The following is a 12,777-nucleotide window of genomic DNA, read 5'->3' as shown; positions in this document are numbered from 1 at the left end:
GGAAAAAAGTTTCTTTTTTAATATAAATTTTTAACGCAAATTTTCAGTTGTGAAAACAGGTGGACCCTGCAATCAACAGGGAAAGAATATAAGAATAAGCAAAAAGGAGTTTACAATTCAAGGATTTTATTTGAAAAAGAAAGTGAGGGATTCACGTACTTCAAACACAGAAAGAGAAGAAAAAGAAAACAAAGAATTACAAATGAATAAAAACTGCGATTTTGGGAGCCAAAAAAAACAAAACAAAGGGGTCTTTTTAAAAAAAATAACATCCAGTAAAAATACGTAATCTGTGAAATTAAAAAAAAAACGTTGGTTTTGTTTTGTTTTTGTTTTGTTTTTTAAAAAAGGATAAAAGATAACAATAAAAAGAACGCTAATTATCAATTTTTTATTTCTTTTTCGTGGGATTTTAGGCGTTTTTAAACTTAATTTGCAGCTATACTTTTAAAATATTACTAAATAACAATTTAACTAACTTTATGTATAGGCTTTATTCTTCTGAAACTTTACGCTCAAAAATATAAAGAATAGTGAATTGAAATCTTATAATATTTAATATTTCTATTTGTAATTACGTTAGTCAAACCTTGGTAGTAATTCATTGATTCGTTTCATTCATATAATGTGCCATTCATTACCGTAATTCATTTCTTAATAATATTTACAATTGTCACTTTTACTATAACTTTTTACAATCAATATCTAACGATAATTAATAAAAATCGTAAAACTTAAAGAAACTTGTTTAAACAATAAAAATAATTCGATTAAACAATTCAAAAGACCTTTTGAAATTGAAATAATTGACAGAGAAAAAAAAAGAACAAAAAGTGCGATAAAAACGAATTATTTTCAACGTTTTATTTAATTTACATTTCAAATAAATCAATCAATGTTTTAAGTTTTATATTTTCTTTCAAGTTCAACTTGTTTCGCTTAGTAGTTTAAAATAACTTTTCCGTCGTCAGTTATTTCAGCAATAACGCATAAAACTTTACGCTCAAAAATATTAAAAACTGTGTTTTTAACTATGTAATTTAAATATTTTCCATGTGTGTTTTTTTTTAATTCTTCAATTTTATTTGTTTGATAAATTCCCGTTTGAGTTTTTTGTTTTGTTTTGTGTGTGTGTGTGTGTGTGGGTGTTTTAGTTTTGAGCTAGTATTGGATGCATGGAGTTACAATTTTTAAAAAGATAATACTTTTCAATATACTCGATTAAAAAACTTCTTTTTTTTTTGTTTTCTTTGGAACCGGTTTTGGTAATATCAAGTTACATTTTTTTATAGATATTTTTTTACAAATATCGATCCATATAGGATTTGATTTTTTATATTTGTTTATTTTTATTGTTGTCTTGTTTTTTTTTTGTTTTTTTTTTCTTGTTTTTTTTTTTTTTACTTTTATCCAAGCTCAAAATGTTTGATGGGTGATTAATATAAAAATAACGAAAACTTGTTTCATTTTATTTTTAATCCGACTTAACCAGATTTCTAAATGAACGAAAACATCTCTTCTAAATGAAATTAAAACTGTCATAAAAATGAGTCATAACTCCGAAGTAAATTATTTTTCAAAATCAAAAATAATTTGTCGTAGTAATGACAAATAATAAATTGAAACCTCTGGGTGAGGGTTAAAACAAGATTCTTTTTTTTTAAATCTATTTTGATTTAAGCTCAATTTTTGTTCCCATTCACAGGGTACACAGCTGAATTTGAAATCAATCTTTCATTAGGTTAAATATGCAAAGTTGTAAATTTTTTAACTGAAAACCAAACGCTCAAATAAAAATATCTGTTGGCAGTAAGAAGGGATATTTAAAAGTATAAATAAATTGGCTTCGTTGATAGGACGAAAAAAAAAGCGTTAGAAAGTTTTAGAAATAAAGTGTTTTTTTGTTGTTGTTTTTCATTTTTCCAACGTATACATTTTTTTATTTGATTTACACGAAAGAAAGAAGTAAAAAAGGAATAAAAGACGGGAAGAAGGAAATTTCTTTCCTTTCTTTGTTTGAAACACCTGAAGTTTTGTTATGTTACCTGTCCGCTAGGTGTCCCCACTGTCAGCCGTTTGTCTTGTCAAGTTAAAGAATGGCGACCACTGACCGCTTTTTTTTTTGATAAATGTAACCAGCAGCATTACAAAGTGTTGTTCGTTTCAAAGTGGATTACAAAGAAGCTAAGCTCTGTATCAAACCACACCTGTTATTCTTAACTTCAAACTTTAATATTTAACGAAATTAAGCTTTAATACAGCAACAACAACAACAAAACATAGGTGTGCAATCAAAATACGGGGTAATTTTTCTTTGGTCATTTTAAAACAAAGAAGGAAAAAAAGCGAACGCTTAGTGGTTCTCGTCTTTGCTTTTAACATCAAAGTTCTTAACCATGTATCACCCGGAAGAAGTTCACCTGGCGAAACAGGTGGAATATGAATACCATGACATGACTAACAATGTGGACGACCTGAAGTTTGCTCGGCCAAGACAGGAAAACTTTGCGAAGCTCGCTTGTGTTCGCGTTCGGAAGTCGCGCTCTTTTCGTCTATCTATCGCGGCCCTCGTGTTTTTCATCACCATATTAATGGTGAATTTAATATGGTTAGCCCTCAAACAACACCGTGGAACTCTTATTCGGATACATTCAGGACAGCACCCTACAGGTAAACTAAAAAAAAAAAAAAATCAGAATTCTATTTTAATAGAAATGATACATATATAATATTATAATATATTATATTTTTCAATGTTTTAACTTCTATTTTCAAATTTCAGTTTGTGACTCCCCACTCACGGTCCTCAAATTAACTTTTGCATAGTTCGTTCAAGTTAAGATAGGGCGTAGAGGTACTGGCAAGAAATGGGCCCTCAGATTGACAAAGAATTTCAAGCTAGTCCCAGAAATGACCGTAGTAACAGTTTATCATTAAAAAAAAAAAAAAATGTAAAAAAAGAGAGGGTGAGCAGATCACGCGGTACGTATACGCTTATGTTACCGTGATGAAATAAGAACGTTATTATTTAGAAAACCATCCTCAACATGGTGGTGTTTTGTAATTATTCTGTACTTTCACCTAACAATTTAATAAAAATGTAAAATTTGAATTTAACTTTAAAATACTCTTTAAAAAATAGCACGGAGGATTAGGGATGTATTACAGTTTGAAACAAAATTGTGTTGCTCAAAAAAAAAAAAAAAAAAAAACTTTCTAAAAGTGAATAAGATATGAAGCTGGCTTTCAAATTGTAAATTGCTTCGGCAATTCTCAGGAATAATTCTGGATTTACTCTCTATACTAGCTGTCCAAATAACTTTAAACGTAAAAATTTTCACTAAAAAAAAAAAGAAAGAAAAAAAAGGAACTTTATTTCTTTCCTTCTTGTTAAAGACGATTCCTCGACCTATAAACGGAGGAGGAGATATTGTCAGTGAATTTTCGGCAAATTATCATAGAGGGAGGGGCACTTAAAGGCCGAGATTGAAATGTCTGAATATATGTGGTGTGTGGTGATTATTATTGTTATTCCAGGTGAATGATTTAGTTTTTTTAAATAAAATATTACTGTATCTGGCATGACTTGCTTTTATTTTACAAGGAAATTAATACTTATCAAGGCCCCAAGTCCACTCGAGAATGAAGGTGGTAGTGTAGTAGTACTGTAGTAATCGTGGTAAATTTATACAAACGCCGTGACAGCGAATTAACCCTAACCCTAAACCCTAACCCTAACGCTGTCACGGTGTTTGTATAATAATACCGTAATCGTTAATGTTGTAGAGTGATTTGAATTTGAATTAAGGGGACGGCTCAATTAAAACTTGTTTGTATTAGGCTTGCAGACTACCATATTGTAGTTGGCCGGAAAGCATGCCAGTGGCACAGTTTCCCCTGGGCGGGCAGTTCTAGGAAAGTATGTTTGTTCATGGAAGCTACGTTTAGATTTAGGCACAGATAGTGGAGGAAATTGTTGATAGTGGCTGTAGTAGCCGAGTGTTTTTTGTAAAAATTTGACAAAGCAAACATTGCATCCGGTTTTATACACTTACGTTACCGTTCTGAAAGATTTAGGAAGCCCTTCTTAACATAAGAAGGGGAGGGAGTTTTATAAAAATTCTGTACTTTCACTGGTACTAGTGCAGAGAGTGATCCGGACGTAAATAATAACGTTATTATTTAAATAGCCATTTTTAACATGGGGAGAGGAGGGTGTTTTGTACCTATTCTATAGACTTCAACCTTACAATTGAATAAAAAAAAACATATAAAACTTTAATTAAACTTGGAAATACGATTTTAAAAAATAGCGCGGATCACTCTCTGCACTAGCACCCTTTCACCTAACAATTTAAAAAAGATATCGTAAAACTCGAATTTCGCTTGAAAATACGATTTTTAAAATAGGACGGTAACATAAGTGCATAATTACCTTATAGTATAATGTCAAGAGAACCAATTGCGGCAAGTTTTGCGGCGATTTATTTTGAGAGGAGTGAGTTTGATACCTCATTAATAAACTGCTCATGCTTGTCTTTACTGCAATGGTAATCTAGCCACCAAGTAAACAACCTTATCGATGTATTCTCGTGCGTGTATCTTCACTAGGACTGACACAAAGTCGATTTTTCATGTGGAAAATCCAGCTCCCGAAAAAAAAAAAGCAGCGCTTTAAATGGCTTCAGTCTGGAAGGAATTTTCCTTCATTGACCGAGGACAGAACAGATATTACACTTTAACACTTTGCATTATTTATGTGCACAGAATATAAAAACCTTCACTTTCTTATTTGAATAAATTAGGAACAAGACCCTTTAAAAGTGCCTGAAAAATGGGTGTTGTTGGTCATCCTTTGTCCCCAAAACAAGAAAATGTCTACCTTATTCTTAACTGGAATCATCAATCGCCATAATACCTCATTTACTCCAGGGGTCGTCCTACATAAATTTCCCAAATCGTCCAAGAGTTTTATTGCAAAAATATGCGCGCTTGCGCGTATAACAATGTTCACCGCTTATAACAGAGACTTACATTGCATACTATCAAGAAAACTGCTTATTTGCCGGAAATTTAAGAGCGATATTCGTTTTCAGCATACCCGAAAAACTTCCGAAGTCGTTATTTTAAAGGAAGATGTTAAGGTGGAAACCAAATAACATTGTAAAAATATAAACAAATATGGCTGTCGCGTTATATTACTACAGGAAACATACGGAAAAGTATCTTCTCAGTATCGTGAAAACTAGTAGTCGACCCCAATTTTAAATGCGATATTCGTTTTCAGCATACCCGAAGACCCCTAGAAAACAAGTATTTTAAAGTATATTTTGTGTTTGCCTGCCAGGCCACAATTTCCAATGCGTCTATGCAATGATTTCATTAGCAAAAATTGTGGAATGGGGGAGGGGAGAAATATATTTTTTTATAAATTTATTAGTAAGATTCTTCCAACGCTTTCTACATAATGAACCGCTCTGATTTCCGGTTTCTTTTGAATCAAAAACGTGCAAGCTAACCTCTTGGTGAGTGAGGGGGTTAGATCTAAATGAAAAAGAAAAATAATCGGTGGAGTTTGGATAGTGAGTGATGTTCTTCCAAGATGTATGCAATGTGAGAGATACCACACTTTACTCCTAACCAAAAGGCCAATTTATAGACGCTTCGTCCGGCCACTACAAGGACACTTTTTACATTTGTAATGCTTACTGTAACTACACCCCTGCCACTAACGTTAAAGGTCGTAAACGCGTATAAAAGGATAAACTGAAATCATGGAAGGTGGAGAGTGTGCCTTTTCTTCTCGTGGAATCATCAATATTTACGGTTTTTCGAACTTTTTACGAGTTGAAAATAAGCTACGGTGGCAGTTGAAATCTGGTCTGGTTTCAAAGCAGCCAGTACCCGATTCAAACGAACGAGCTAAAGAGGCCCGAAACAAACATCAACAAAATTGCGATTGGAAACGTGATCTTTATTTAAGCAGATCCAGTTATTAATCAATCTTCTAACTTTACCCGTAAGTAACAGCCACTAGGACTTAAGGTTAGCGGTAAAATATTTAGTTAACTGTCCTAAAAGCTATAATGATCCGAAAATGGGGGAACAATGTACGTTAAGGTTATATACTAGACAAATCTCCCCATTTAAATTCTAAAATCACGAAATAAAATAAATATCGAAAAAAAAAAATCTTATTTGAACGGAGGGGGAGAATTACCAGAGTAGGTGTTAATTGTCAAATGTACTAAAATTCTATCTTGGTTTTAATTTTTAAGGTAACGTCGTAGTAATAAGCAATACAAACACCCAAACTACTCCACTTAAGAAAGTTTAAAAGTACTCTCCTATTTTTAATTGAAAGCTATAATAGGACTAGGTGTATCAGAATTTTTGTAGGAATTTTTGACACCCCTAACACGAAACTTCAAATAAAATACAAAAAACTCGTAATTTCTCTTTTAAAGGTGGGTTGTTTATTTTCTTTATAGATTATACTTCCAAAATAAACTATTAAAGTTGTATAAAAAGTAATAGAAATATTTTTTTAAAAAATAATGAAATTAATTGAATGTTACGAGTTCAGTATTTTTCAATTTTTAAACTTTAAAAATCTATCAAAATTTTTCTGTTGATTCTATTTTTGATATTTTCAGGGTCAATGTGAAATGTTATGCTCTTTCCAATAAACCGAATATAATATTTTAGACAAACGTTTTTTTTTTTTTTAAATTCACGTCCCCCATTTTCAAATGTCTATTAAAAAGTAAATTAATTAATTTTTGTATCAAAGTTTTATATATCACAAATTGAAGATAAAAGATCAATAAATAATATATTCAAATTTAAAAACAAAAAAGTAGTGTTTTTTTTAGAAATTTACCTGTAAAGTCCGAAGTTTAAAACCTTTTAAAAAGAAACCCACGTTGTTTGTTTTGGGTGTGTGTGTGTGTGTGTGTGTGTGTGTGTGTGTGTGTTTTAAATGAAACCTTGGTCCTTGCTCCTTTAATTGAAAAAAAAAAATAGGGCTTGGATGACATTTTTCGAGGAGTTATAAGCTTCGAAAGATGGCGGGTGGAATTATTCAATAGTTTTCACGAAATTTCTGACACTGCTATAATAGGACTTATCTATTGTATAATTAAAATTTTATTTATTTTATTCTGTGTGTGTGCGTGCGTAAGTTTTAAAATGTGCCGTTGTATTCTAGGCAATGCCGGGTAGGTACAGCTAGTTACCTCCCTCATATATATATATATATATATATATATATATATATATATATATATATATGTTTTTACAATCGACAGTTTAGTTTTTTTTTTTTTAATACATTGTATTAATATATTAGTCCTGTGTGAGGTCTGCCCCACGTACTTTGGTCGTATTGCCCTAAGGTCAATCCCAATTGAATTAAGTGTAGGGAGGAGGTAGTGGATAGAACTTATTCTGAAACTAGCCACGTTGGTTGACCCATTGATACTAACAATTTGCTCATCGCTCGTACACTTATCCTCGCAATGCTGAATTCACTCAATTGACGACCTTATATAAAATATTCTCTCGTACTATTATTTTTTTTATTATTATTTTGACAGTATTTTCAAGTTTTACGGTATCTTTTAAATTGTTAGGTGAAAGTACAGAATAGTTACAAAACGTCTTCTCCCATATAAAGAATAGTTTTCTAAATAACGTTTTTGCAGGACGTTACCTCCTGCATAAGTACCTATATATATATTTTTTTTCTTTAACAGAAAATACTAAATTTTGTAATTCATTTTGTGTTCTTCCTCATAAACTTGAACGACTTAAAAGAAAAAAAAATGTTCCAGAAAAAAAAAACGAAAACTATGTAGATCTTAAAATATATACACATGAAAGAACTGCACTTTTATTTCTTTTCTTGTGGTTAAATGGCTCTAGAAAAGCATTTACTTTTGCTGTAGAGTGAACGAAAGAGAGAGAGAGGGGGGACAGACAGGTAGGTAGTTGAAGTTAATCGACGAACTCGCTTATTTTATTTTGAAAAATGACCAACTACAACAATCGAGGAAATAGGTGACCTTTTATGTTTCGAGAGTCGCTCGTTCGCGCTTTAGTTGTAAAAAAAAAACACGTAGTAGCAAGTACTTGAATACATTGGGTAAGTTTGGGAAAAGGTGTTATAAATAATAAACTAGACAAAATACTATTAAAAAAACACCGAATATATGTCAACTTATGTCACGGTAACATATAATGAACGAATTTCTAACAGTATTTTGTCTAGTTTATTATTTATAAAATCTTTTCCTGAACTTGCCATGTTAAAGAGAGTGTCGGACGCCATTTTGAATTTTCCAATACATCGGTAAACACTGTATGCTTTTCTAGCTGGATAAACATGTTACATTGAATAAAAACACGAAAAATATATCCAGTTAGGTAGAAAAGTAACTTATCTTGCCTTTAATAACATTTATTTGCTATATATTTGTTTTTTGACAACTTTTTCGAATCTGTGTGTACAGTAATACAAACCCCAAGTTTTAGTTACGCACGTACCTACGTTTTCTTTTATCACGAATAGAAATTGAAAAGAAAATGTCTCCAACCATGAAGCTTGTGTGAGCAAAAGTATACAAATATCCGCTTTTATGACCTTTTATGTTTCGAGAGTCGCTCGTTCGCGCTTTAACTGTACAAGAAAACACTTAGTAGCAAGTGCTTGGGTACTCGTGCACTTATTGATCTGTGCTGAAATAATAACGTTATTATTTAAAAAGCCATTCTTAACATGGGGTGGGAGGGTGCGTTGTACCTATTCTATATTTTAACCTTACAATTGAATAAAAAAACACATATCGTAAAACTTTAATTAAACTTGGAAATACGATTTAAAAAAAAGCGCGGATCAGTAAGTGCCCTAGCACCAGTAGTTGAATACATTGTATAACTGATTTCTATATAAACTTAATATCAAATTTCAGTTACGCACGTACCTAAGTTTTCTTTTATCACGAATAGAAATTGAAACAAAGAATGTTTCCAACCATGAAACTTCTGTGAGCAGAAGTATACAAATATCCGCTCGCTAAAATGTACATTTTTTTTAGAATAAAAATCAGTTTTGGTTACTAAAAATCAAACAATAAAAAAAAGAAAAACCTATATCTAATATTAGCGGGGGGGGGGCGGTTTTTCCCATGGCGTAAAATACGCTTTAATATGGTATTTTAATTTGGCCAGATTTAGTATAAATTATTATAGTTATAATTTCAAAAGTAAAAATAAAAAAAATATTTAGGTGCCATTAACTAGAATCGAAAACGAAACTGTAGCATTCAAAGCTGGTGACGTTACCACTATACCAATGTGACATGCATATAAACCGATTAAAAATAAACTAAGATGAATATATAACATGTATAACGATTGTTTCAATTTTCAGCCATTTTTGATCCCTTAAAAACAATTTTAACCGGCTATGGACCCATAAAAGAAGGGCCCATAAAAATCCAATCATTTGAGGCCCCTAGCACACCTCTGTTACTTTTAGTTTCGGAGGAGATAAGTTGGAAAATATAGAGACAGACAGACAGACAGATATTTAGCCGTTTATATATTATATATAAATAAATAGCGCTTCTGTAGTATACGAACGAAAAAATATTGAGCATAAAGTAAAACAAATAGTACCTACGTAATTACCATGTCGGAAATAGTAACATATCCAAAAATTTTAGTAGACGATACGGTAGAAAAATAATTAATGAAAAACTGTTTTTGATAAACTTTATATAGGGAATAAATTTTGTCCAACATTTTTAATTACGTTGGTCACATGACGGAACTTAGTTATCTTTCCTGGAAACTTTTTTTTTTTTTTTTTACATGGGGGTCACCACTTATCAAGGCCCAGGAGCCACTCGGGGGTAAGGGTTATTGTGTCTACACAAATCAGTGGGATAGTATCGTAGTAATAGTTAGTATTGGGGATTTGATAAGGTGTCATTACTTAAGGGAACGGTTCATCAGGAATTTGTTTGTGTTGGACTTGAAGACATCCAAGTTGAATTCGGGGGGGGGCATAGTTCCACAGCCGTGCAGTTCTGAGAAAGAAGCTTTGTTCATGGAATCTACTTATCTGTTTTTCAGCGTAATATAATGGTTTCGCTTCCTTTCACAAATTTCTTTTTTTCATTAAAACTTATTTCTCTACTTTATCGTTTTTCATAATTTTTGGATATGTTACTATTTGAGACCTGACAATTACTTAAGTGCCATTTGTTTCAAGTGAAATTCAATATTTCTTTGGTTTGTATAATATAGAAGTGTCAAATGAATTATTGGTTAGCTTGCTAAACTGAACGTCCCGTAACACAAATTCCATACATTTTAGCCTGACAATCCCTACGGGGACAAAACGCAGAAAGTGTAGTTTAATTGCCATGTATGTTTTCTCTTGCTAAGTATATACATATCTTACTACGTATGTTTTTGTTTCTTTCTTGTAACATTTTTTTTTTCAATTATATTTCATTCTTCGTGTATATTAATCGTTATTGCTTGGAAGCTTAATGTATGGTAAATATAATAACAGAGCATATATAAGTATATATTTTCTTTCTAATCAAGGAATTTCTATTTTTTCTAAAGGGTGTATGCATGAGAAGAGTCGGTATTGATATAACAATCCTCGATTGTTTCTGTATAACGAAACGGATCTGTAAAGCTACTTGTTGAAAATGTACCGAAAGTTTAATATGCTGAAGGAGCTGTTTATCATGGAAAAATAAATATTTGGATTTGACTACAAATATAAATTCAATGAGCAAAGTTTCTTTCCTATAATTGTCCATTTGTGGAACGATATCGTGGGGCTGCTTCTCGGATGACTATAACATGGTCGTTTTCAAGTCTAATGTAAATAAGTTTTGTTAACCTGTCATTTTAAATGACTAAGCTCTACTAAAGTTCCACCATTATTGATCATCATAGAGTTGACTCACCAACTATCTAGTACTTATTAACACTTATCCTTGAGTGGTTTCTGATCTTGACAAATGGTGACCTTCAAATAATGCATATATATATATATATTAAGAATGTGAGAGAATATATAATTATCTCCACAGCCAGACAACGTCGCAGCTCACAAGTTTGTTGACTTTCTTTGCTCTTGTGAGCTGCGACGTTGTCTGGCTGTGGAGATAATTATATATGTATTATGCTAAAATTCATATCTAGTGAACCATCAAACGAATGCTATTGGTTCGGGTGATTGGCGAAGTCACCGATTTCGATGACAATAAACGTATTGGAATTTGCAATATATAGTGATCCTCATTAAGTCCCAGGCAACGTCGGGTTTCCCTGTCAGTCTCCTATAATCTAGCCCGTGGATGTATTCAAGAGGACTTTTGTCAGATTCGAAGCGACAAAATTTGAAACTATTGAATTAATGTAACGTTTCTATAAGAAGACTGTGCGGGGATTGCAATTAACTAATACGGAGATCTATTTACTTCTCCAAATAAATCCAAATGACATAATTAACAGTTTAATCTTATCTGGAGATCAATAAATCTCAGGTAAAATGAAAAGGCGAAAAATTTGGAAAAACGTCAATATTTGTTAGCTGATGTGATTTGGTGTAAGAGTACAATCACAACCATCAGTAATGAAGGCGAACTGGAGGAATTAATAAAGGGAAAATAAACGAATGCAAAAAGAAAACTTAATTGTTTTTTGCTATTTTTTCTTGTATTACGGCAACACCGAAAAGGTGAATGTATTATAGGTATAACATAGCTTTAAATATCCTAGTTATGAATCAACAGATCGATAAAATGACAGATCTCAGAATTACATATAAGAAAGATGTATGTTGTATGGACATGGGCTCAAAACAGACAAAATGATGGATCAGGGAGAAAGAGGGAGACGGACAGAAAGAGGGGGCATACAGAAATAGAGAAAGAGAAACACCTGTAAGAATATATGCAATTGATTCATAATTTGATAGGATTTTCTTAAATGAAAATCTCTCCAAGCAAAATATGAAGCCACTTGATGTAAGAAGCCATTAGGAATAAAATAAAATAAATAAATGCTAATATGGTCCTAAAACAGACAAAATGATGAAACAATAGAAATAACAAGTCACATGTCTACAATTATATCCGTAGGCTAAAACTCTTCACCGGCTCAAAAGATTTGTTCCTAAAGCCGGTTGTTTTCAGATAAAAACAACAACAACAAAAAAAAAAGATTTAGCACGGCCATGTACCCCGGCCAGCTAGTGATCTGTCATAAAAGAAAGTCATTCAAAAACAGATTGTAAAACCTTGGACTCAGCCCTCCCAACTCTAAGCAAGAGAAAAGAAAAAAGACCGGAACTACTTTGAACTTGCATACACACGATACCATACACATACATTGACATAAGAGAAACATACACACATATCTTACAGACTAATCATTTCTCTGCATGTAATTTTAAATGGAACACTTTATTTAAATGACATGAGTTTGACAAGATATAGCGGAAAAGATTAGAGGTTACGTCAGCTAAAATGTTGTGAGACTAACACTCAAGACGAGAACAGTAGTCTGGATAATCCAGAAACAAACTATCAATCCTTATTTCAAAACTCTAGAAACATAATACTCAATATTAATCTGTATAAATGCGGGAGTGCCTCAGGGGTCTATTCTTGGACCTCTATTGTTCCTGATATTTATTAATGACCTCTCCGACAAAAATGCCTCTGAGATGGGTAAACTCTAGAG

General features: G+C 32.0%; 1 protein-coding gene across 1 annotated transcript in view; it reads left to right on the top strand.

The window, feature by feature from the left end:
* Window positions 1-1,363: 1,363 nt before the first annotated feature.
* LOC145296860 (sodium/potassium-transporting ATPase subunit beta-1-like) overlaps window positions 1,364-12,777 on the top strand; it is a 676,983-nt gene continuing 665,569 nt past the window's right edge. Inside the window, exon 1 of the mRNA XM_080142994.1 lies at window positions 1,364-2,670. Coding sequence (XP_079999120.1) covers window positions 2,397-2,670 — 274 coding nt within the window. The 5' untranslated portion in view covers window positions 1,364-2,396. The remainder of the gene's footprint in view (window positions 2,671-12,777) is intronic.

This window comes from Euprymna scolopes, chromosome 17 (assembly GCF_053919585.1).
Source record: "Euprymna scolopes isolate OS-2025 chromosome 17, ASM5391958v1, whole genome shotgun sequence".
Classification (NCBI taxonomy): Eukaryota; Metazoa; Mollusca; class Cephalopoda; order Sepiida; family Sepiolidae; genus Euprymna; species Euprymna scolopes.
This window is presented reverse-complemented; position numbering and strand designations above follow the sequence as displayed.